At 35.5% G+C, this 27,482-nt stretch overlaps 1 protein-coding gene across 1 annotated transcript in view; it reads right to left on the bottom strand.

Moving 5' to 3' along the window:
* Positions 1 to 5,655: 5,655 nt before the first annotated feature.
* The window catches only part of RXFP1 (relaxin family peptide receptor 1), a 101,189-nt gene continuing 79,362 nt past the window's right edge, over positions 5,656 to 27,482 (bottom strand). Inside the window, exons 10-18 of the mRNA XM_047717805.1 lie at positions 22,805 to 22,876; positions 20,382 to 20,453; positions 19,036 to 19,107; positions 15,582 to 15,653; positions 14,637 to 14,708; positions 12,593 to 12,822; positions 10,126 to 10,536; positions 8,918 to 9,136; positions 5,656 to 7,007 (exon numbers count right to left, since the gene is read on the bottom strand). Coding sequence (XP_047573761.1) covers positions 6,706 to 7,007; positions 8,918 to 9,136; positions 10,126 to 10,536; positions 12,593 to 12,822; positions 14,637 to 14,708; positions 15,582 to 15,653; positions 19,036 to 19,107; positions 20,382 to 20,453; positions 22,805 to 22,876 — 1,522 coding nt within the window. The 3' untranslated portion in view covers positions 5,656 to 6,705. The remainder of the gene's footprint in view (positions 7,008 to 8,917; positions 9,137 to 10,125; positions 10,537 to 12,592; positions 12,823 to 14,636; positions 14,709 to 15,581; positions 15,654 to 19,035; positions 19,108 to 20,381; positions 20,454 to 22,804; positions 22,877 to 27,482) is intronic.

Below are 27,482 nucleotides of genomic sequence, written 5' to 3' on the forward strand. Positions count from 1 at the left end.
TTGATTTTGGTGTGTTTGACTTCCTCCTCCAACCATGTATATATTTTTTTTATGTTGGAAAAGAAAAATCGCGTTCGTTCATTTCTAATTTTGTTGAATTGTGGTCAGCTGAGGATAACCCCTGATCTTAAGCAGTGAGCTTTCTGTGGACACTTACTTTTTTCCTCAGCACTAAAACTCAGCTGCTAGTCTGAGTTAAGAGTCTGGTAGGCCCAGAGCTCAGCTTTGTTTACAGTTTCTGTTGCCATGTGTGGCCGGCAGAGAAGTTCATCTTATTTTTAAGAGTTGCTTTTTGGAAAAGTATCCTTTTTTTAGGGGTGCCTGGGTGGCTCAGTGGGTTAAGCCTCTGCTTTCAGCTCAGGTCATGATCCCAAGGTCCTGGGATGGAGCCCCACATAGGGCTCTCTGCTCAGCAGGGAGCCTGCCCCCCCACTACCTCTCTGCCTGCTTGTGATCTCCCTGTCTAATAAATAAAATCTTAAAAAAAAACAAACAAACCCCTACCCCCCCTTTTTTAAAGCATCCCCCCCCTTTTTTTTTTGCTCTGCTTCATGGGAGGGGTTGGGGAAGGCTTCAGAACAAACATTTTTGGGGGTCTGGGAGGTTCAGTCTGTTAAGTGTCTGCCTTCGGCTCAGGTCATGATCCCAGAGTCCTGGGATAGAGCTCCACATAAGGCTCCCTGCTCAGCAGGGAGTCTGCTTTTCCCTCTATCTTTCCCCCCCTTCTTGTGCTTGCTCCCTCTCTGTCAAATAAAATTTTTTAAAAAACCCCCATGTTTTCTTAGAGACTCAAATTTTTTCTTAGTAGCCCATTACCAGCTCTATATAAACCTCAGAGGAAATCAGTGTTTTGACTAATATAATTAAGAGACTTAAGAGGCCAAAGTCAATATGATAAAAAATTTTTTAAAAGATTTTATTTATTTATTTGACAGAACCAGAGAGAGAGAGCAAGAGCACAGGCAGGGGGAGCAGCAAATTCCGCTGAGCACAGAGCCCAACAAGGAGCTTGATCCCAGAATCCTTGGATCATGACCTGAGCCAAAGGCAGAAGCTGAACCAACTGAGCCACCCAAGCACCCAGTATGATGAAATTTTTAATATTAAAGACAATGTGTTTCAAAATTTCGGAGTATGAAATATCTGTCAGGCACTATGCTAGGAATTTTGTAAGCATTATTTCATATTAGCTTTTTGAGGAAAGTGATACTATTCCTGTCTACAGAAACAGAATAGGAAACAGGCTGAGATGAAATGATTTTTCTATGGGTCTCTTAAACCAAAATTAATATGCCTATCTTTACCATACCTAGCCACCTAACTCTTGGTTAGACCTATTAATATTCAAGCTCACTTTTTTTACTTTCCCCAATGATGATGGTTTATTTTATGTGTCGACTGGGTCACAGGATATCCAGATTTTTGGTCAAACCTGGGTGCTCCTTTGAGGGTATTCTCAGATGAGATTAACATTGGTAGATTGGGTAAAGCAGATAGCCCTTGGTAAAGTGGGTTAAGCATTCAACCAGTTGGAGGCCTGAGTAGAACAAAAGGCTGCTCCTCCCCTGAGTAATACCATTCTACCTGATGGCCTTGAAAAAGTGGCTTGTCTTGCCTGATGACCTTTGAATGAGGACACTGGCTTTTCTTAGTTCTACAATATCTTCTGGCCTTTGGATTTGAACTGGGACATCAGTTCTACAGATTTTGGATTTGCCAGACTCCATAATCATGTGGGACAATTTCTTACAACAAATCTCTTTATATAGATTCTGTTTCTCTGGAGAATTCCGACTAACACACCATTTAAAAATGGAACTGAACACATTTGTCCATTCAGTCACCCATCATAGAATACTGGTGGTAGTAACTATAATATTCAATTTTTTCCCTTAGATTAATTTGGGAGCTCTAAATACCTATACAAATCACTTGAGCAAATTACAACTGGAGGTATAGAAGCTTGTTAGAAGGTTATTGCAAATATAGTTGATGAGACATGATGTTGGTCCAAGCTTAGGTATTAGGAAATGGGATGAAGAGAAGTAGACAGATTTAAGAGCTGTTTATTACATAGAATAAAGGTAGTGCTAGGTGATTTTTGATATAGTGGATAAAGGAGAAGGAAGAGCCAAAGGATGACTCAAAGATTTCTAGGTTAGGTTGTTGGTACCATTCACCCAGATAGGGTCTGGAAGAGATGCAGATGTCAGAGTCAGGGTCCATATTAATGACATTAAAAAACCAGTGAGATATCCAAGTGGTAATGTCTAGGGACATTTGTACGTATAAGTGACTAATTTAGGAAAGAGAATAAGCTAAAGGCAAAAATGTGGGAATCATCAGTATATACATAGTAATTGAAACCACAGATTTTAAAGTAGGTAAGACTGCCAGGCTGTAGATTAAGAAAAGGATTTAAAACAGAGTAAATGAGATTTCTAGTGAAGGGTTTTCTCTTTAAAAGAGGAGTACATTAGTAAAAAATAGATTTTTGAAGTGTCTTACCTAGAGTGCTTCACTCCATCACACTGAATTATCAATTCATTTACTACTTAGTTTATTAAGCAATGACATGCATGGACCTCACCATTCTGGCTGCATATATCCCTTTCCCATTTGTTGTTTTCCTTCAATTTTATCAGTGTCTAAATTGCTAAAAGGCAATAAATAAGTAATTTCCTTGTGAGAGATTATGTATTAGCTGGATGTAATAGGAGCCCTTAAACTAAAAATAGAAAAAAAAGAGTTGAGGTCTTTCTGATATTTATTTTTACATTTTAAAACACTTTAGTTTAACTTAGAGGATTGATTTGACCTAGAGCATAGTCCATGAGTTTTGGACCAAAGTTATTTTTGCAAAAGAGAAAACCATGACTTGTATCTGCATTAATTTAGTGCTTCTACTGTAACTTCCATTGAAGTTAGTAGGAAATAGTTACACAGTATGCTAGTAATTACTTACCAAATTAAATTAAGTGGAAGTTACTCTATTTGGGGAGGCGGAAAGATGGAAGAAGTTTAGACTGAATAGACAAACCAAGATGTCTATAGAAAATTATTTGAAAATATTTTAAATGCTAAAAAGTAGTTTGAGGTGTATATTTTGTAAATTCACTGCATTTCTAAGACCCATAAACATAGGTTAGAATTATAATTTTTGTAGGATTACATTTTATGTAGTCTTCATGATTATCGTTTTTTTTCTTTTCTTTCTTTTCTTGGGGTCGGGGGAGAGAGCATGTGGAGGTAGAGAGAAGGGCGGAACAAGAGGGAGAGAGAAAGTCTTAAGCTGAATCCATGCCCAGCACGGAGTTCCATATAAGCTTGACCCGGGGCTGGATCTCACAACCCTGAGATCATGACCTTGAGATCATGACCTGAGCTGAAATAAAGAATCAGACACTTAACTGACTGAGCCACCCAGGTGCCCCTGCTTGTTTCTTTTGCAGAAATTCTTTTTTAGAAAAATATTTTTTGGGGTGGCTCAGTCGGTTGAGTGCCTGACTCTTGGTTTCAGCTCAGGTCATGATCTCTGGGTTGAACCCCATGTAGGGTTCCCCCCACTCAGCAGGGAGTCTGCTTGTTCCTATCCCTTGCCCTCCTCTTCTGCCATGCTGTGCTCCCTAACCCAATTTGTGAGCAAGCATGCATGTTTGCACTCTCTCTCTCAAATAAATAAAATCTTAAAAAAAAAAAATTTTCCTATTTTTACTAGTAATAAGACTTCTTAAGAATAATAAATAGGGGCGCCTGGGTGGCTCAGTGGGTTAAACCTCTGCCTTTGGCTCAGGTCATGATCTCAGGGTCTTGAGATAGAGCCTTGCATTGGGCTCTCTGCTCAACCCTGCCTCTCTGCCTACTTGTGATCTTTCTCTCTGTCATAAATAAATAAATTCTTAAAAAAAAAATAAATAAATTCCTAAAATAATCTCATAAGAGAATTCCAATGTATTTTCATTTTTGTAGGCTTTAAAAAATTGTATAGTCTGAGTAGTTAGAGAATTGAATATATTTTTTAAAAGATTTATTTATTTACTTAAGAGAGAGAGAGAGAGACCATGTGGAGGGGGCAGTGAGGAGAAGGAGAGAAAGTCCCAAGCAGACTCCGAGCTGAGTGCAAAGCCTGAGGTGGGTCTCGATCTCATAATGCTGAGAACACAACCTGAACTAAAACCCAAGAGTCAGATGCCCAACTGACTGAACCACCCAGGTCCTTGAGAATTGAATATCATAAGCAGAACTATAGCTTTCTATTATTCTCTGACTTTTTTTGCTGAAACAATAACCATATCCCTCATATAGAAAATTTATTGGCATTATTACAAGTAAGAACAGAAAGGACTCAAAGTAATCCACATTTTTAATAGAATTAAACTGTAGGCAATTTACTTTCAAAAGAAATATATACAATTTTTATTCAATAAATATATTTTTGATTCCAGTATTTTCATGTTTCAAACATTTTTGGTATATTTAAAAGTACCTGAAAACATTTTATTCCTATTTAAAGATTTCAAATTATGAGAGAAAAAATTCCAATAGCTCAGTCAGAGACCAGAACAATAAGTAGCTAAAAAGTTAATATCTCATGAACTGGCTGGCCATGCAAAAGGAAGGTAAGTCCATCTCTTGATAACAACTACTTCCTCTTTGAAGTAAAACATGTACGTGCAGACTTTCCTTCCTTAACTTCCTGAATCAGTGCATTCTAGCTCTTCTTCCTTTCTTTTCCCTCTTAACTGCTTTATTGAGATCTAATTCACACACCATAAAATTCATCCATTGAAAGTGTACAATTCAACGGCTTAGCATATTCACGCAGTTGTTTACTGGAAGTGGAAACATACAGTATTTGTCCTTTTGTGTCTGGCTTCTTTCGTACTCATCATGTTGTAGATAAGGTGTCAGAACTTCTTTCTTATAAATGGCTGAATAATACTCCATTGTATGCATATACAACACTTTGTTATTATTTGTTATTAGTTGATGTGCACTTGGGTTGTTTCCATCTTTCAGCTACTGTAAATAACTGACACAATGAGCATTTGCATACAAGTACCTGTTTGAGTTTTGTTTTCTATTCTTTTGGGTTTAAGGGTGAAACTGCTGGATCACATGGTAATTCTATGATCAGCTTTTGTAGAACAACCGAATTGTTTTCTATAGCAGCTGCTACATTTTACATTCCAATGAGCAATGCAGAAGGGTTTCAATCTCCACATCCTGGACAATACTTTTTTTGTTGTTGTTATTTTAATTACAGCCTTTCTAGTATGTGTAAAGTGTAATCTACCTCATTGCAGTTTTAGTTTTCATTTTTCTAATGATTACTGATGTTGAGCAACTTTTCAAGTGTTTATCAGCCACTTGTGTATCTTGTTAGTAGAAATGTCTTTCTAAGTCCTTTGCCTACTTAAATTGGATTGTTTATCTTGTTGAGTTGTAGGAGTTCTTTATATATTCTGGGTATTAACTCTTTCTCAGATATATGATTTGCAAATATTTCCTTCCATTATGTAGATTGTCTTTTTACCTCTTTTTTAAAAAAGATTTTTTTTTTTTTTAAGTAATTCTCTGTACCCAACGTGGGGCTTGGACTTATAACCCTAAGATCAAGAGTCACATGGTCCACCTACTGAGCCAGTCAGGTGTCCTGTCTTTTTACTTTCTTGATAACATTCTCTGGTGTACAAAGTTTTTAATTTAGATGAAGTCCAATTTATTGATTTTTTCCTTTTGTTACTTATGCTTTTGTTGTCACATCTTAGGATCCATTGCTAAATCCAAGATTAAATCCAAGATTAATTTGAAGATTAACCCAAATGTTTTCTTCTAAGAGGTTTATGCCTTATATTTAGGTTGTTGATTAATTTTGAGTTAATTTTTGTGTATGGTGTAAGGTAGGAGTCCAACTTCAATCTTTTGCATGTGAATATCCAGTTGTCCCAGCATCGTTTGTTGAAGAGGCACTTCTTTCTTCATTTGATTGTTTTGGTATCTTTGCTGAAAATCAGTTGACAGTAAATGTGAGGATGTATAGAGAAGTGCTATTTTGAGTTTATATCCGAACATCTTTTTTCAGAGTAATTTTGTGTATTACCTCTCAAGTAGGCAGGGACTTCAAGAAAGGTAAGAGGAATTCTTAAAACAAGTATCTATTTTGCAAACAATCAGACATTTTTTCATTCCTCATTTTTCATTATATTAGTATTCCAAAACCTTAAACCTTTATTTACAAGTGTTCATGATGTTTATGTTTGCTGATGTGCATGACAGACAAAGCTCTACCTTAAACTAAGTACTGCAGATGGCCTTTGTATATTCTGTTGTAGCTACACATACTTTAACATTGAAATTGAAAAGGTTCTATTCTGCGCGCTTCCAGAAATTTACTGCAGTGTTACGTGCATAATGGGTCCTCAATAAATGCACAGTAAAAGAATGAATAAATCTTTCTGAAGTAGATTTCCCTTAATTTCCTATGCAAAATATGTACTAGTATATACATATTATTGACACAATTTATTTCCCTTTATATGGGCCCCCATCACTTTGATTTTTTCCCAAACAACCTCATGTCCTTGTAATGGCTTTATCTTAGCCATTATAAATTATTAATTTTGTGGCATTCACTTTATACTAATGAATCCATCGTGAAACATCCCACAATATTCCCTGTGTAGCAATGGTTTTCAGAGTCAGTCATGAATAGGAATTGAGTCTAGTTGATTGAGAAATTAGTGACAGTTCACAGGGGTCTGTGAAAAGAGCTGGCTTTATTAACTCAGGTGGCATCTCCTGTAGTGGCCACATTTCTACCCATATGAATGATGGAGCATATGTTTTCTGACTTCCTTTGCTGTCAACAGATTTTCTTTGTCTGTAGTTATACCAAAACTGATGGATCATTTCTTTGAATGGTCTTGTGGTCAGAGTATACAGAATTGGGTTCAAAGCACTGTTGATAGGCAGAATAAAGATCACTACCCAAGAGGTTATGGTACCTAGAAGAGAAAAATGCAGTAGTTTTAGTGTTCATGGATGTTTACAAGGTATAGAAATCCCTTTTCCTTGTTTCCCCCCCAACCCCTTTTTGAGTCTTAATTTCTTCCCTTTGATGTCACACAATTAAATACCAAGTCTAATGTGTTTCCAGGATGTCTTTCCAGGGTGCCAGTGTTTGAGGGGAGTGCTGGTGCTACAAAAAAACAGGGTTCTTCGCTAAGTAGCTTTTCTTGAATAATCAATAAATGTATTCCATTAGGTAGAAATATTTTCCACCAAGTGATTACATATTATTGTGATATGATTTCATTTTGGAAAAACAGTATCATTTAGCATTCAAATCACACCTTTTACAATATTTTAATTGCTGGGTAGTACATACAGTATTTATCAAAATATATAGATTTCTTTTCTGCTATCTCTTTGGTTTTAAAAATAGGTATGCATTTTTAGGCTTTTGACTAGATGTTTATTTTGGTAAAAACATTAATGGCTAAACTTATCTTAAACATTACTGTAGTACAGAGGTAACTACCAATAACTCAGATTTGTTCTTATAATATAATTGATGCTCTTTTCTCTCTTTGTTGCTTATAAAATGTAAGATACTATTATCACCAACCATGGGATAAAACAAAATTTAAATTGTATATTTATAATTTTTAAAAATGTGACTATATGCTGCACTCACAATTAATAGCATTTTGCACATTTTTTTATTGTGGTAAAATATACATAACATAAAATTTACCATTTTTATCATTTTTAAGTGTGCTGTTCAGTGGCAGTAAGTACACTCATAGTGTTGTGCAATCATCACCACCATCCACCGCCAGAACTTTTTCATCCTGCCCAGCGGAAACTACATACCTTTTAAACAATAACTCTTTACCCTCTTCTCCTCCCAACCCCTGGTGACACACTCACAAACTTTCTGTCTCTATGAATTCGACTGCTAGAGTAGTCGAATACAGTGGAATCATACAATATTTTCCTTTGATGATTAGCTTATTGCACTTAGCATGGTCTTCAAGGTCCATTCATGTCTTACGATGCTTCAGAATTTCTTCCTTTATAAGGCTGAGTAATAATCCATTGTGTGTGTACAACACACTTTATTTATCCATGTGTCCATTGATGGACACTTGTATTACTTCCAGCTTTTGGCTATCGTGAATAACGCTGCTATGAACATGAGTGTACCAATGTCTGTTTGAGTTCTTGCTTTTAATTACTTCAATTCCCAGAATTGGAATTGCCGGGCCATATGGTATTTCTATGTTTAATTTTTTGAGGAACCACCATGCTGTTCTCTATAGCAGCTGTGCTATTTTACACTCCTACTAGTAATGCACAAGAGCTCCAATTTCTCCAGATCCTCACCGATTTGTAGTATTTTCCGTGTTTTTGATAGTAGCTATCCTAATGAGCATGATGTACAATATTTTTAAATACTAGGAATGCACCTTCAATCATCTCTCACACTCTGGGATAATGTTCTCTAAATCGCTCTGTACTCTGGGAAGAAAAATGTCTTATGTTCTCGAAAAAAAAAAATGAAGTTAAAAAAAAAGAAAAAAATGAAGTAAATATTTCATAATCATTTTTACCTGTTTGGTTTTCTTAAGCATGGCATTATCAGAACTACAAAACATAGAGTGTTATTTATTTGAGTCATTATTTTGTTCCAATGGTAATTGGAAAAATTGTGTTTTAGGCATTTACAGAAATAACTGAATTGCTGCTTCCCAGTAAACTTTCGATTGATGAACAGAGCCTGAAGTGCATACAACTCTGACTTAAAATTCTTAAAATGAATTGGTGTTAAGAATCTTAATTTTCCTTCTTAGAGGAACACTGCAGAGACAGATTTATTAATTTTTTACAAAAAGAAAAAAAAAAGTCGTACCTGGTATTTCTACCTGAAGTAATGAAAGAAATTTCAGTACAAAAATGGGTATCCAGCATAATGCATCAGTAAATACAATAAAGAAAAAACGTTTGGCAAGGATCATCTCTTTTTTAACTTGATTCCGTATTTCGGTTGCTGTTATGGCACTTTGATGCACGCTGTAAAACATGCTTCCGTAGGAAAAAACTATGATGATAAACGCCGCCAGGTTAACACCTGTTTTAGAACACAAAGATTATTACTGATGTGTATGAGCAGACTTTCACAACAAACATACATACTCTTAGCTGTTTGAACATGAACATGTTTTTTATTTTTTCATACGAATCACTAAAGTACACAAAAATGAATTTTTCAAAAAATGGAAGTAATGTTGAACTGATGAGGAATGAGGGACTTTTAATTTTAAAATGGCATATTAAAATGAGATTATAGTGATTCAGTGAATATCCTGGGTCTTTTAAATTAATCATTATAGTTTTTAAAAAAATAATTCAATTAATTTAAGTTATACTTTGAGACTATGTATATATTTATATATAAAATATATATTTTATAATATATATTTTTTTCTTTAACCTCCCTCTGAGAATATTCTTTACAAGAAAAAAACTCTTGTATGTCTATTTTCAAGGCAAAGACTTATGTGGCTATTTTCACTTTGTTCATATTATAAGTGCAAAGAGTTAAAATATGTTTTATTTAGTATTATTAGGGTGACTGCATGAAATACAAGTATTTACCGTTTTGTTATTAAGGAGCATATTGGAACTTATATGATAAAGTGGTAATTCATGGGGGAAAAAAAAACCCTTTAGGGTTTTTCTGACAGAATCCATCCCTAATGTCAATGTGAAAAACTGGTTAGAAGATATGAAATAAAAATCTTTAACAACAAAAAAAGGAGCCTGGGTGCCTCAATCAGTTAAGCGTCTGCCTTCAGCTCAGGTCATGATCCCAGGGTCCTAGGATTGAGTCCCACATCTGGCTCCTTGCTTGGCAGGGAGCCTGCTTCTCTCCCTCTGCCTGCTCTGCCTGCCACTTCCCCTGCTTTGCACGCATTCTCTCTGACAAATAAATAAATAAAATCTTAAAAAAAAAAGACCTGAAATAAAAATTTATAAACATTAGAAGAAATAATGAGATTGACATTTTGATTTATCCTAGGAATTGAATAAAAGGACTTATAATACAGAGTTTCTCACCAAGAAAAATTGTCACTGAATAAATCTGGGCTCCAGTACTTCCAGTATCTTCTGAATGAAGAGGGAAACACACTCCATTGGTGCCATAGTAGTTTTTGAAAAATTCCTTATTGGTCAGTGGAATGAGAGCCACTATAAACCCAGTAATCCAAATGAGAATCAGAACTGTAATTGTTCTGCATTTTCTAGGTCTTAAACACCTAAAAGGATAGACAATGCAGATATATTTTTCCAGTGTCAGAAATGTTAGAAGTAACACTGATACTTCAGTGGACAGAATGGCCAAAGATCCCACAAGCTGACAGTGAATACTCTCCATCCACAGCTGTGCGTGTTTGTTGTATTCTCCACGAAACTTGAGGTCAAAGGCTCCAATCAGAAACAGATATATTCCCATGAGGCAGTCAGCACCTATAGGATCAGGAGATGTTGCAAATTTAGAGAAATAAATAGGTATAATGGAATTAACAATAAGTGGTAGTATTTTCAGTATGAGCAAAAAATATCTAATTTACTTCCACTTGGGAGGAGGTACTTTTTATTCTAGCAGTTCGTTTATGGGTAAGGACCTCTTCAGCAGCTCTCTTCAATAACCACTCTTATAGCACCCTCTTTTTTTTTTTTTTTGAAATTTTCAGGTCTGTATGAGTAGGGATTTGTCTATTTTGTTTTCCATTCTGGTCTCGTTACCTAGAGGCGTTGAGTAAATAGATAAAATGTAATTATGTTGAGGGGCACCTGGGTAGCTCAGTCAGCTAGGCATCTGCCTTTGGCTCAGGTCATGATCCCGGGATCCTGGGATTGAGCCTGGAGTTGGGCTCTTTGCTCAGCGAGGAGGCTGCTTCTCCCTCTGCCTGCCACTCTGCCTGCCACTCCCCCTGCCTGTGCTCGCTCACTCTGAAATAAATAAAATCTAAAAAAATGCAATTATGTTGAGCCTTTGATTAGGGACCAATATGGGGATGTTATTTTTAGGGTCATATCTTCTGTTTAAATATGGCCCTAGCCTAACAAGCTAAGAATATCATCCAAAATTCTAGGGAAAATAATTCAGAAGTTGTTGTGGTAGACTAATGACTGTGAATTTTGGGGTCTACAATTTAGAAGATATGAACAATTAAGAAGTGCTCCACAGGCACACTTGGGGTGGCTCAGTTAAGCCTCTGCCTTCAGCTCAGGTTATGATCCCTGGGTCATAAGATGGAGCACCACATGGGGCTCCTTGCTCACTGGGGAGCCTACTTCTCCCTCTTCCCCATCGCTCCCCCTGCTTGTGCTCTCTCTCTCTTTCTCTCATATAAATAAATAAAATCTTAACCAAAATATAAATGCTCTATAGTCAGTATAATTTTGAAAGGCTTGAGTTATTTACCCAGTGCTGGTCTAAGCAAATCTGTTCTCTCTGATTCTCTCTTCCCATTTTTACATCTTTCACTGTCTCATTTTAGGCTCTCCCACCCCCAGAATCAGTTGTCAGTGTGATGCCCTATTTGGTGATTTTGCTTTTTAAGCACATATTTCATATCCGAGAGTAGGTGAGTTTTTTTTTGTTTTTTTTTTTACTACACAGATTCTACACAAGGTTTCTGAAATCACATCACTGTATAAATGATGAGGCTGGTCCTAATTCTTGAACACTGAAGTTATACTCTAGCCTTCCCCAGAGCAATTGAGCATACTCAAAATTTTGTAATTAACAATATGAAGTAGTAACCAGTTTCCGACTTCTATTTCCTAGGTAGCTTGCAATGAATAAAACAATAAGACAATAGACTTTGAATGAGCCTGGACACGTAAACATAAAGCAAAACATCGTGTAGATTGATACTCGCTGGAGAAAGTATGGCTACGTTATAGGCCATGTGACCCACACTATAAACAGCCTGACCACTGGTTTCTTACTTTTTTTTCTTTGTAGTCCTCATTTAACACAGTACTCTGCAATCACATTTCAAAAACTTAAAAATTTTAATACTATCTAAAAACATTTTTTTTATTCAAATATCTCAAATTACGAATGGAAGAGATTTTCATAGCTCAGAGACCAGGAACCCAGCTATCAGGTAAGTCAATATCTAGGACCCAGAGATGCAAACAAAAAAGTAAATACAACCCTGGATATAAAAATGTGACTGTGAAAGGTTGTCATTTTATTCATAGTAAAAGAGTTTACATGCTTTAACAAAACATGCCTTCAGAGAAGAAAACTAATGAATGAGAGCTTCTTTACAAGACAAAACTAATAAGAGCTTCATTAATCTGTGTAAGGTAACTGAATTTTCCCGTTTTAAAAACTTATTTTCTTCTCACCAGAGTCATTTTATTTTCATTATAGTGAATATGAAAACAACATAGAAGCAGAAAAGAGGAAAATGTAAAATCTCATATTTCTACCACTCTGTTTATTTTCTCATAGCAGTGCTCTTCTGTTCAAAACTATAATTCCTCTTAATTAGGAAATACTCACAGCAGAGAGAAATGATTGACATGGCATGTAGCTTGTTCTCAGACCTGATATAAGGTCTCATACAGATGACAAAGATGTTTCCAAAGCATGTAACTGCAGATACAACCCAGACAAACACTCTCTGAATAATGTTTGCCAAGAGGTTTTCTAGAGATGAGATCCCATCAGTGTTTGGTTTGCAGCTGCGAACATGGGGTGCAAACCCACAGTACTGGAATTTCTTAAAATATCTGATGCACAAAGAGAAAGTAAAATAAGATTTCAAATTTAATTCAGTGTCACAATACATTCGTATTTCTTTTCTACATCTTATCAGGAGGAAGAAAACATCTTAATATGAGGCTCACAGGAAGGTAAAACACTAAGGATACTAAAGGTTGAAATTTTAATTCTTGTGAACTTGATTTCACTGCAAAAGAATGCTTGGGTCAGAGCAGCAAATAGGCACCATGAATATACAAGTGTTAGACATGTCTTGAAACATAAATAAACCATCAGCATGGGATCGAGATAATTAATCCATCTAAGGAAACTTTTATTGGATTTTTAGTGTTTATGTGCTCCTCTTGTTGCTCCAACTAATCCTGCTTCTCAGCCCTCAGGGGAGGAGAGAGCCAAATGTTTTCTCCTCTGGCTTCCATGGCTTTTCTACAACAGAAGTCATTCTGTGAGCTCTAACTGCCTGTTCACATGCTCATCTCTTGACCAGATTTTGGTACATAATAAGGTGTTCAATAAATATTTGTTGAGTTAATTTTTTCATCAATAGAGAGACCTGTTTTATTGATACAGACACTACCCAGATAATCAGTAACTGCTACTGTATTACCAGCAACACCTACACCATTGACTGAGCATCTCCTCGGTATTGGGAATCAATTCTCAAGTCAACTCCATGCATTACGTAACAGTAACACCATAGGAAGAGATGAATCTTCAGCAGAGGCAAATTATTTACTATGAAATTTTCTAATAAATGTAGAAATTGAAGTTCAAATTAGATGTATTTTCCTCTAAAGCCACGTATTCTGGCAAAAAATATAAATGATCTTTATAGTATAGAGAGCTGTAGTAATAACACAAGATAAAAGCTTGACAATTACAGTATATCGTCCTGTTGTTTAACTCTTGCTGCCTGAATCCCTTAGATCTGATATGGTTTCTGCCCAATTCAAGTCTGTTCCTTGAGTTGTTTCTTGGGTTTTATGAGCTAACCATTTTCTCCCAATAAACTGTATTTAGCTTACATTCGTCCGAGTGCTTTATGTTGTGTGCAATCAACGAAACTTTTATAAGTACTCTCTCTGAAGAGTTATGGAAAACAAAAAGAATGTCCTGCATTAGACTTAAAATATAAGCAAAATTATAGAGGGGTGTTGCTGGATATGACACTTTCTAAATTGTTGGAACTTAATTACCCTGGCATTGAGATCAATCTAACATCTGCTGTAAGACTGCCCTCAATTAAAGAAAGATGTTTCCATCATAAAGCATCAATGGCACCATAATACACATTGTTTGAATAAAAGATTTTTCAAGAGATTTTTCAAAGTTTGCCATTTTATCTATACCCATTTGCTTCAATCACGTCCTGCCATTGGCGGCATTTTTTACTGAGGGGTATTTCTCCATGCTTTCCTCCATTTACAGCAATTAATTATTTACAATTATTTTGTGTTGTTTATATAAGTTCTTATTTCTTCATCTGGTAGCACATACACCATGTGTGCGAATTACTAGCTCATCAGGCAAACATCCCTATGTATGAATGGTATCAGAACTAAGGAGAGCTTATAAGACTGAGTACCTTCCCTCCACCCTCATGTTCTCTGACATTTAAAAAATCACCTTTGATTCTACTAAACGTTGGAGCGCTAAAAATCATCCCACCCAATAGCAACACTTTAGGAATAATAAATTAGACAAATGAGTCAGGAGAAAATTTGATAAATTGGATGCTTTGGGTATGGATGTATTAGCACAGTGCACGAGGAAACATAAAAGATGGAAATCAGGGTGAAAAACAAGAAAAACAACTGCTTACATGTGAGAGAGATTCAGTAGAGGTCTAAACATCCTTTGTTGGATATTTGAAATTTCAATTCCTTCTAGGCTGCTAAAAACATCAAATTAATCATCAAAATAACATATATTAAAAGAGTGTAATAAAATGAGTTTTTGTGAGGGGCAGTTTAACAAAATGCTGTCCGTTAACACTGATTGTGAACCAAACATTCATACTCAGCCTGCCCTATGCACTTACTTCCTAACTCCTTTTTGATTCCGGCATTTATACATAAATATCTCCTTTATTTGAATTTTTTTGATCCCTTATAGATCATAACCTATGCTTTGTGCATAGTAACTTCTCAATAAGGGTTTGTGGAATAAATGAACACACATTATCTTTCAGACAATATTACAAAACAGAGAGATTTGAAATTTTTCTAATAATTTTTAAATAATATATTTTTTCTAATAAGATGTCATTTTATTGAGGGTACATTTAAATTAAATGAACTGAACTTATCTTTTAAAGGCAATTCTTAGACCATAACAGATTTGTGTGTGTGTGTGTGTGTGTGTGTGTGTGTGTGTGTGTGGTGTGAGTACTGATTTACATAATCCAGAATATTGCATCTTTGGGATAAAAGTGGCTATAATAAATTTTTAGATACCAGTACTAATGGAGAAATGAATATGCAGAGTTGCCGTCAGAGAATCAAAGCAAATAATCCAATATAAGCTCCTGGTGATTAAAGAAAAATATAAAATCATTATCTGATTTTTAGTTTATAAATATGTAAGGTAAAACTATCTGTTTATAGCCTAGTGAGTACCCATATGGTTCTGCAGTGTTTAACTCATATCTTGGGATTAAAGCTTCTGATTTGAAAGATTCTACAAATCTAATTTTATAGACTTTATTAGTTATTAGTGTATAAATAACAATTTCATCATAAAATTATCCCCATAGGTATATACTTACAGAGACTTGAGTTTGACAAGATAATCAAATTGATCTGCTTGAATTTTCTGGATTGGGTTGTAGGAAAGATTCCTGTTTTTTTTTAAAAAAAGGCAGCAATAGGTCATTTCTAGAGACTTCTTAAGAGAAAGTGTATCTGTTGACTGGATTACTTTTAAAGATTAACAAAAAAGTGTAGGAACAGCACTTACCTTACAGAGTTCATTAAATATTTAAATGAATTAATGGAGATAAAACACCTAGAATTGTGCCTGGCTTTTAATTAGCACTATAATTTTGTTAGTGATGGGGAACTGAGACAATATAAGAACAAAAGTGGACTTGTCAAGAAATGGCTCTACCACGGAAGCAGTAGAGGTCTCGGCAAGAAACCACACATACCTCACCTTTTGCCTAGGATCTCATTTAGTTGAATGAAAAACCATCTCATTTTGTCAAATTTGAATTAATGGAATCACCCTGAATGGTTTTTACAATAAATCTTATGCCAAAGAGTGACATTTGTGTTAATGATTTGTGAGGCGTGAAATGGAAAGCAAAAGGCTATAGCTGGGAACAAAGAGAGAGAGAGATCAGAGAGACAGTGCAGCTCAATTTTGATGGAAAAATTTTCTGAGTCTTTGTTAACAAACAAACAAACAAACAAACAACCAACACCTTGAGATAAGAATCATTGATTAAAGGGAGCTTCTCAGGGCATATTCTCTTTGAGAAATTTATTCTAGGTTAGATTCTTAGTTAAGTGGGGGATCTTCTGGGAGGCAGTGATTGTAGAAGGAAAGAGAGGAAGAATGAAAAGGAAAGTTCAGTTGTATTAAAGAAACAAAGTGGACTTAACAGTCTAAGGCTAGAAGGAAACTATCTGAACACAACACAAGCCATATATGGAAAGCACACAACTACCATCACCTCAATGGTGAAAGACTAAAAGCTTTTCCTCCCAAATCAGTAACAAGACCAGGAGGACCACTTTTGCTTCTATTCAACGTAGTACTGGAAGTCTAGCCAGAGTAATTAGGCCAGGAAAAAAAAGGCATTCAAATTCGAAAGGGAGAAGTAAAATTATCTCTGTTCACATATGACATGATACTATGTGTAGAAAACCCTAAAGATCTCTCTCTCTCTCTCTCTCTCTCTCACACACACACAGCTGTTAGAACTTATAACTAAATGCAGCAAAGTTGCCAAATATAAAACCACTACACAAAAACTGAATGCGTTTTTATACACTAACAATGAAAAAGCCAAAAAGAAAATTCGAAACATAATTCCATTTACAATTGCATCAACAGAATCAAATATTAAGGAATAAACTTAACCAAGGAAGTGAAATACTTGTGTTTGAAAAGAAAATGTTGCCAAAAGAAATTTAAAAAGACACCATTAAATGGAAAGACGTTGTATGTTTATGGATTAGAAGACTTAGTGTTGTCAAGATGTCAAACTCCCCTGGGCCACCCGGGTGGCACAGTTGGTTTGTTGATTAAGCATCCGACTCTTGGTTTTGGCTCAGGTCTTGATCTCAGGGTGTGATCTTGGCCTTATGGGATCGAGCCCCGTGTCTGGCTCCATACTAAGCTCAGAGTCTGCTTAAGATTCTCTCCTTCTCCCTCTGCCCTCCCCTCCACTCCTGTGCTCTCTCTCTAAAATAAATAAACACATATTTTTAAAAAAGTCAATACTCCCCAAAGTGACCCACTGATTCTGTGCAATCTTTATCATAATCCTAATATTTTTTGGCATAGAGAGAAAAATCCATTCTGAAATTTGCTTGGAATCTTAAGGGAGCTTGAATAGCTAAAAGAATTTTGAAAAAGAAGAACAAAGTTGGAGGCTTCACACTTTCCAATTTCAAAACTTATTACAAAGCCATGGTGATCAAAACAGGGTGGTACTGTTATAAAGAGGAGTATAAAGACCAGTAGAATAGGATAGACAGCACAGGAATAAACCTTTGTATATGTGGTGCCACGACAATTCAATGGGGAAAAGGACAGTCTTTTCCACAAATGGAGCTGGGAAAACCAGATTGCTCCCACATACAAAAGAATGAACTTAGAACTTATCTTACCTCATGTATAAAATCAACTCAAAATGGATCAAAAAGACCTAAATATAGAAGTTAGGACTAGAAAACTCTTAGAAGAAAAAAAAAACATAAAGGAAAAACTTCAGGGCACTGGATTAAGCAATGATTTCTTGTATACCACACCAAAAGTATAGGCAATGACAACAACAAAATAGAAAAATTTGACTACATGTAAATTAAAAACTTTTATGTCAAAGGAGACTATCAACACAGTGTAAGGGCAATTTACAGAATAGAAGAAAATATTTGCAAATCATATAACTGAAAAGGATTTACTATCTAAAATATATAAAGAATTCCTACAATTCAACAACAAAAACAAACCCAATTAAAAAAAAAAGGCAAAAGACTTGAATAGACACTTCCCCAAAGAAGATACATGGCCCATAAGCCCATGAAAAGATGTTCAACATCACTAACCATTACGGAAATGCAAATCAAAACCACAATGACATTTCACATCTGTTAGGATAAATATTACCCCAAAAAGAGAAAAGAACAAGTGTTGTTGAAGATGTAGAGAAATTGGAATGCTTGTGCACTGCTAATGGGAATGAAAATGGTGTAGGTGCTTGGGAATCAGCATGCCGCTTCCTAAAAAAATTAAAATGAAATTATTGTATGATCCAGCAATTTTATTTCTGGGCTATATACTGAAAAGATTTGAAAGAATGGTCTCAAATGGATATTTATACACCCATATTCATAGCAGTATATATAGGTATATGTTTACATATGTGTATGTATATATATGTGCATATTATATTTTCAAAGAAATTTTACAAAGAAATTACAAAGAACTTGTAAAATAGCAAATTTCAGAAATGGATTTTTCTCTATACATATTCTCTATATTATGTATACATATGTATATGTCATATATATGTATATATATACATATGTATCTATATACATACATATACAATAAATTACTATTTAGAACAATATTGTTATGAATTAATGCTATTATTCAGAATAATATCCAGAAATTCTGACACATGCTACAAAATGTATGCACCTTGAGGACATTATGCTAAGTGAAATAAGCCAGTCACAAAAGGTCAACTATTAAATGATTCCATCTATATGGGGTACCTAGAATAGTCACATTAATAGATACAGAACAGAGATGTTGGTCAGGGGAGGTGATGGGGAGATATTGTTTAATAGGTATGGAGTTTCAGTTTGGGAGGATGAAAAAGTTCTGGAGATGGAAGGTGGTGATGGTAGTACAGCAAGATTGTACTTAATGTCACTGAACTGCACGTTTAAAAATGGTTAAAATGTTAAATTTTGAGTTATATATATTAAAATTAAAAAAAGACATTAAAACAAGTGAAATGACAAAATTAGTATCAGTCTTACAGTTGTGAGAGCTCCTTCAGATCTTTAAATAGTTGCGGTGGAAGGCTTTCAATCTTATTACTTCCTAAATCCCTAGGGAAACAATTGCAACCATGTCATATTAGTTTCTTAAGACTTTATTCATTGTTCTGTAATTTGTTAGGAAATGATTATACAACTTTTTAACTGTGCTATTAGTGAGGTACATTAATTACCAGAAGTCTAAAAGTTTTAGAAAAGCAAGTGTAGTGGGAAAATATAAAAATAATTTATCCCATTTCATCACTTCTTCAGAGGCAAATGCTTGATGGTATTTGATCTTGTTTCAATTTTCTAATTTAATTTAATTGATATAAGTGTTGTGCCTCTTTTCCTCTTCCCTTCATCCCCTTCTTCCTTTTGCATTAGAGTAGGAATATGATTTGGAGACTTAATTTTTGCACAGTTCTACCCCAAGTTATTCAAGGGTTGACTGTAGTTTGCAAACTTGAGCAAAATCCAATAGAGGAAATTAATAGTAAAATATAAAATAATTGTCTGAAGGACATGTACTTCATCCATCCCTCAACATATATTTTATTCTGACAATCAGCTACTATGTGCTTAGGCCACAAAGCTTTGGTTTATAAGAGAGTTGTTTTAATGCCCTTTGGAACTGGGTCATTGATTTAAAAAAGAAGGACAGGGGCACCTGGGTGGCTCAGTGGGTTAAAGCCTCTGCCTTCGGCTCAAATCATGATCCCAGGGTCCTGGGATTGAACCCCGAATCGGGCTCTCTGCTCAGCAGGGAGCCTGCTTCCCTTCCTCTCTCTGCCTGCCTCTCTGCCTATTTGTGATCTGTCAAATAAATAAATAAAATCTTAAAAAAATAAATAAAAAAGAAGGACAGTATAAACAGTTGATTTAACTTATGTCTCTCTTCCATTATTATAGGTCGGGATGTTATCCAAGGACATCTAATATCTTTGTGGATCCAACATTATCTTTTATTTCTGGAATTAGCAAAGTATGTCTTTTATCTTATGTTCTCTGAATCCTAACTCTCTAAGGAACATAAAAACAATGTGCTGTTCTTCTCTAGCAGTGGGACAGAGTGATATAGGATATATTTTATTTATTAATTTTACCCTGACTTTATTATTTCCTTGTAGCTATGTTTCCTTTATCTCATTTTCTTCAAATAGTTATTTTATATATATACATATATATTTATGTATATTTTTGTAAGCTATCTGAGGTCATTTATGGCTCAAATTATATATAAATAATGGTTAGAAAAGAGATAAATATTTCTCAAATGTACAGAAGCATATATGTGTAACAAGTATGAACTAAAACAGTAGAAGGAAAAGTCTTATCAAACTTACAACTCATCTAGCTTCTGGAGAGGTGCAAAAGTATTTTCATTTAGGTGATTAATTTTGTTTTTCCTCATTACCCTGAAAGTAAAAAGAAAAAAAAAATATGTTGTGGCTCCTTGAGGTAAGTGATAAATGAGTTTTTAGAAAGAAGATTAATAGCCTGAAAAAAATATATAATTATATATAGTCCATTTTCACATCAAGTATTTTGTAGTACAGAAACTTATCCAGTCTGATTTTAGTTTTAAATTTCTCAAATCTTTAATGATGATAAAAATAAAATATTATTCAAGATTTTAAGTAAATTAGGGAAGAACTCTGCAAGGGAAATAGTGAAAAGTGAACTCTTGAGACTACAGACTGATTTCTTGCAACAGAGAGCACATTTAATCTGCCTAGCTTCTCTCGCTAACAGAACACCCTGGGCGCAGGTGCACAGTAGCACTCATGCATCTGGTAGGCGATGCAACTTGGGGGGGAGTTTTCTAACGATGTCTAATCTAAACTGGACCAATTCAGAAGATCTCTAGTTTTAGATGTTGAACCAGGATGTTCGTAATTCTTTTTTTTTTTTTTTTAAGATTCATTTATTTATTTGACACAGAGAGAGACAGCCCAAGCAGGAGGAGTGGGAGAGGGAGAAGCAGGCTCTCAGCTCAGCAGCGACCCTAATCTGGGCTCAGTCCCAGGAACCTGAGATCATGACCTGAGCCAAAGGCAGATGCTTAACTGACTGAGCCACCCAGGAGCTCCACAGACTGTATGTAATTCTTGACGAGTTCATTTCTGCACTGATCTCATGTATTATAAGCCAGCATAAAGGAGTAACTCATGGAAAAGTTTTAAAAGCCTGATGCTTGGGTGGCTCAGTTGGTTAAGCCTCTGCCTTCTGTTCAGGTCATGATCCCGGGTCCTGGAATCCAGTCCTATATGGAATCTTTGCCCAGTGGGGAGCCTTCTTCTCTCTCTGCCTGCTACCCGCTACCCCCCGCCCCGCCCCCGCTTGTGCTCTCTCTCTCTGACAAATAAATAAGATCTTAAAAAAGGTCTCAAAAAGTTTTCAATTCTTTAAATGTGTGATGTGCTCAGAGGTTGGCCTTGTTCCATCCTGAAGCATTTATTTTCTCTCAGCTCTCCAAACATTACCACCTCCAGCCAGTATCTCTAGACCAGGAAAGCACAAGCAACTGCCAAGAGGAAACTCACAGATGATTTCCTCACACAGAGGCTTCTTTAAAAATGTATAAAAGTAGAACAGCAAAGAAGCTGCAAGTTTTGGTCTATGTCCTTCAGGTGCCGCTTGGTTTCTTTCCAGCAGTTAGTAAGAACTATTTTGCGTGACTGACATGAGGCATCCTGCACCTGAAGACTGCTGAGCTCATCGTGCAAGAATTCAGACATCTCAGGGGCTTGAACCCATTGGAATGCAGGATGATACTGGAAAAAAAATTTTTTTTGTATCAGGGATAGCTATTGCATTGCCTGTACACAGAGGTCCTAGTATTATGGTTTCTAGCATGGATTTCAAGATGGATTTTGGGGTGGTTTCTAGACAGATTCTACTTTGGTGGATTTCAAACTTTGCCCATGGTAACTGCTCTTAAAAACATTAGGCTTAACATACATCCATAGAACCCAAGATTTAAGAAACAGTACGTTTAACCATCTGAATTGCTTTCTGATATTTCAATTCAATTCAATTCAATTCAGCTTTGTTTCATTAGATAAGCTAGTCAGAAGATACCGTATTGCTTTCATCACCCACTTGTGAGTTTCAACCCACAGTTGGAAAAACACTATTCTGAAAAAATAACCCGTAAATGAGGCAATTGTGTTTTTATACCGAAAGAAGCTCCATCATCCTTCCATCATGCTTTTCCATGGAAAAAGCAGTGTGTCTTTAAAATAGATCAGAAATACATAGGAGAAATTATACTCAATAACATTCTAAAATTTATCCTGGTGTCTTCAGTTATATCTTCAGGAGTGTAGACATTCTGCCACATTTGAAAAAAATTTTGGTTGTAATTAAATTTTTTTCCACCATCTTTACAGTTGTAATTTGCAAAGGGCAAACATTCTTACAGATTAAGACTAATTTAGTGTTTCTCAAACTGAGATCCAAGGAGAGATTTTAGGTGGTCAATGAAAATTTTTCCTTTAAAATGGGTATTACTTAAGTTTGAGAAAGACAGGTCTCATATACTACAGAACGGTTGTGATGATCCATGCATGTTGTGAACCTTGATCAAGCCTGGTATGAACTTCAATAATTTTGCCTATGCATTTTGGTTTCAGAAAACTTTAAGTCATAAGTGAACATTTGTCATAATTACTGTGCATGTTTATGCTAACTTATGTTCACATAATGATTAAATTTGTTTGTAAAGAGATATAATATCACTTCAAAAGGGTAAAACTCTACTTACAAAACAGTTAAATTACTGCAGGAAATAAAAGTCAAATTTCTTAAATTATGGATATGGTTCCCTTCAAAGTCCCTGAAACATAAAAACAAAAATAATAAAGCTAAATTTTAATCATAGAAATAAATTGGTCAAGAACTATTCGCTTTCTAATAAAATATCTTTTTTCACATACTGTTTATTTCATGTAGAGTCCCACATGTAGCCACTTACATGAGAGCTAAAATAATACATATATGTAATGCTTCTTTTTTTGTGTTCATAGTAAAAATGTTTTGAGTTATATCTGTATCATATCTTCATATGAGTACATATGTTACCTTGAGAAATGTGAAGCGAATGAGAAGTCAAATTAAAAAATTTGTCATGATAGGGGCACCTGGGTGGCTCAGTGGGTTAAAGCTTCTGCCTTCGGCTCAGGTCATGATCCCAGGGTTATGGGATCAAGCCCCGAATCGGGCTCTCTGCTTGGCAGGGAGCCTGCTTCCTCCTGCCTCTCTGCCTACTTGTGATCTCTGTCTGTCAAATAAATAAATAAAATCTTTAAGAAAAATTTAAAAAAATTTTTTATGATAAATATCCACTTCCTTACCAGATATTTAGTAGTGATATGTGTTAAACATCTGTCTACAGCACCCCCTTGTGATATATTTAAAAAACTCCCATCTCCTTAAAAAACAACAGGGGCACCTGAGTGGCTCAGTGGGTTAATCCTCTGCCTTTGCTTCAGGTCATGATCTCAGGGTCCTGGGATCGAGCCCTGCGTTGGGCTCTCTGATCATCAGGGAGCCCATTTCCCCTCCCCCCACCCCTTGCCTGTCTCTTTGCCTACTTGTGATCTCTGTATGTCAAATAAATAAATAAAATCTTTAAAAAAAAAACCAACAACAACAACCAAAAACCATCTGTCTAGAGTTACCAATGGCATTTCTCTAAGTGTTGTGACCCTATTTGCTATGTCTGCAGAAGATTCTATTATTGCTGCAGAAGCTTCTGCTGCCCAAACAGAATTTCACCTCTACCTCCCTTGCCTAACCACACCCTAGGAAAATTCTCAATAACCTTTTACCGCCAAGAACACCACTGTTTGCTTTATTATATTGCCACGCAGACTATGCTGTCTTTGGCTTTCCAACTTCCAGTTCAGAGAGATGCACACAGACCCTGCTTACGCTCTCTTGCTGTGTGATGCTGTCACCAGCAGGAGTCTGGTCTGAGAAGTAAAACATGCCAAAAATGTATGTTTGAGTGTCTCTTCTTTATCGTGATCATGAAGGCATTCTTTTATTGTATGTCTTTTATCTTATCATTAGGTTTATGGTGGAGGTTTGTAGATCAGAGGGTTAGCGGAGCTTAGGGATATACTTTCAGGAGTAGGTCTTTAAATCTGTTCGGTTTACCCCAATACTTAGTTTCCTGGTAACCAATAATATGGAGCCATTCAAGAACAATTGCAACTAAAGTATACGAACTGAAGTGTGACGCAGGTATTAAAATCTGCCAGGCAAAATGGGTAACACTAAAAGAAGTACCTGTATTCTGCTGGCTAGGCTGTATCTGGGATACTTCTATTTTGGGCATTGCAATAAAAATAGACTTGGACAAATCAAGACATATCGAATAATCTGGAAGACCAGGGTGTAAGGGGCCTAGAAATCAAGTCAATTGAGTAAAAGGGTGTATTCGTATAAGAAAAGTGCAAAATAGGAGAGCTATATTTGAAGTCAGGCTGTAGAAGATATCCTAAGGTTTTTCTACGTTGTATCAGGTTGCAACATTAGATTTACTGGATGAAGGTCACAAAATATTTCAAATTTCAGCTCAAAATCTAGTGTCCAGAGAATAACTTATTATTGCTACAGATATGTACAGAAGCAATACATCATAACTGAAGAATTTTTGTAGACAGGATTTCTGTACTATATGGAATATTGTATTAAGTCTTAGATCTTGATTCTAGATCATCCTTTGAAAGAAAAAATTCTACTATCCTATTAAATTGGAAACTAAGTACTTATAGTACTTCTTTTTTTGGTCATTAGTTTTGGTCAAAGCTTCTGGTCTCTCAATATATACTGTCAGTGACAGAGACCGTCCACTTCTTTCCTTTTAAATTGCTGTTACCATGAAACTACCACCAGGTGGTGATACTTCCTTAAGCCTCACAAAGTATCCTTGGGTGAGTCGATATATTTTTCTTGTTACCTACTATTATGGCATCTTTTTTTTATTAAGCTGACAAAAATATTTGTTAGTATTAGTTTACTAATTTGTAAAAAGCAGTAAGAGGCACACCTCAAGACATCAGTTAGAGACTTTTGATTAAATTGTCAGTTTAGTTTAATTTTGAGTTCATTTTTAACCTTTATTTGGGAATTTGTTTTGGCTTTCTTCCTAAAATGAGAGGTTTTAGTCCTTGATACACAGGAACCCGGTTTGAGGCATAAACTTGAAAATCTGGTTCTTTGAGAACAATAACAATACCAATAATCTTGCCTGTTTCTTCTCAGCTTCCTCACCTACCCCTAGCGGCATTCTAAACATGCAAATCTGCTTAACCTCTGCATCCTCCCCATACTTCTGAAAGATTTCTGGCTCCTATTTCAAGGAGGAAATTGAGGGGATGAGGCAGGGAAAAGCCCCTGACCTTCTACTCAACATCTACACACTTACTTGTACATACACCTGGTCCCCTAGTCTCAAGAAGAGGATGACCCTTGTCCTGTTTCAAGCTAGTTCCTCCGTCTATTTTCTTGAGTTTGACTTAAGTATGTATATGGCCTAAAACACATGGTCAGTTTTGGTGAATGTTCTTTGGCTCTTGTTTGCTTTCAGGTTTATATTTGTTAGAATTAGGTGCAGGTACGTCTAGCACGCACCCAACCATAAGAGCATAAATACATAACTACAGTTCAGTAGTCCGGGGACAGCATGGTATTTTTATGAAGTTGTTTCATGTTCACTTTTTACATGCCCTTGTCTTCATGGTCCAGGATGATGCTAAAGCTTGAGCCATCGTATCCATGTTTTCTGGATAAAGAAAGAAAGGAAGAGCCTGCCTATTTCACCTCAGGGAGGTTTCCCAGAAGTTCCACACTATACTTCTTCCACCTTCTTTAGTGGAGCTTGGTCATGTGGTTATATGAAGATGCAGGAAAGTCTGGGAATATTGTATTTTTGCTGGAGACACTGCTGTCCCAAATAGATCAGTTCTGTTACTGAAAAGGGACACTGCAGTTTGATATACATAAATTGGAGTTGGGTCATTAGTTATGTTATTTAGTTCTTCATATCCCTTTTGGTTACTGCACAAATTATTTGGTGCATATATATTCATAATGTAATATCTTTTGTGAGGAATAGCATTTGAATGTTCTTCTTAGTGTTGTTTATTGCAAACTGGCTAGAATTTTACCTACTTAGATAAAAAAATATGATGTCTGCTTTTTGTTTTGTTTTATTTTGCATCTACATGGAATACTGTAGACCAGCCTTTTGTTTTTTATCTTTCTTAATCACTTAGTTATAGTTGTTTTTTTTTTTTTTTTTTTCCCTGTGTAAATAGCGCTGAATTAGGCTTTGGTTTGTGTGCCAACTTGATGATCTCTTTCTTTTTAAAAAGTAAGTTAAGGGGCACCTGGGTGGCTCAGTGGGTTAAGCCGCTGCCTTCAGCTCGGGTCATGATCTCAGAGTCCTGGGATCGAGCCCCGAATCGGGCTCTCTGCTCAGCAGGGAGCCTGCTTCCTCCTCTCTCTCTGCCTGCCTCTCTGCCTACTTGTGATCTCTCTGTCAAATAAATAAATAAAATCTTTAAATAAAAAGTAAGTTAAGCCTGCTTAAGTGTGCTGATATAACTAACATATCTGACTTTAGTCTGCTATTTAAAAATATTACTATATGGTTTTTATAGGTTAAAAAGCTCTCAATAAATTAAAAAAACTTTCTTTTAATCTTTAGAAAGGTTATCTTTAGAATTGGTTATCTTTGTAATTATAACATACCCAATACACCATATCTTCTCTTTTTTAGAGAATAACAATACTTATTAATTTCCTGTTATAATTTATCTTATAAGCAATGATAAAATGAGTATATATTGTATTTCTTTATGCTCCTCTACTTTTCTCCCACCATATGATTTTGATCAGTTGTAAGTTTTTTATAATGTTCATCTTAGGAATATCAGATACCTACATACGGTGGATTTGTTGGTTTTAAGTGATGTCTTTTGACTCCAAGTTATTTTTCTTTATAGTTCTATGGTTATCACTTTATTTATTTTGAAACTGTTTATTCATCTAAGATTAGTATGTCTTCTTGATGAACATAGCCCCTTTATCATTGTGTGATATCCTCTGTATCCCTGGTTATAGTCCCTTTTCTAAAGTTTATTTTTTCAATATTATTTTGTAGATGATAAAGTTCCTTCTCATCCATACAAAGGAATCAATGTTGTTTTGTGGCTTTCCATATCCTAAGCATCTTGTTGGAATAGAATCATGATATATGTACTCTTTGGTGACTTTTTCTTTAGAATTCATATTATGTTCTTAAAACTGAGCTGTGTTGATTGAAGTAGAGTTAGTCCATTCATTCTAAATGCTGTGTGTGCATCACATTTTATTTTTCCATCTGGGCCCACGTCTTCCAGCACCTTGCTCCATAATGTATCTTCATCATT

Source organism: Lutra lutra, chromosome 2, assembly GCF_902655055.1.
Source record: "Lutra lutra chromosome 2, mLutLut1.2, whole genome shotgun sequence".
Taxonomy (NCBI): Eukaryota; Metazoa; Chordata; class Mammalia; order Carnivora; family Mustelidae; genus Lutra; species Lutra lutra.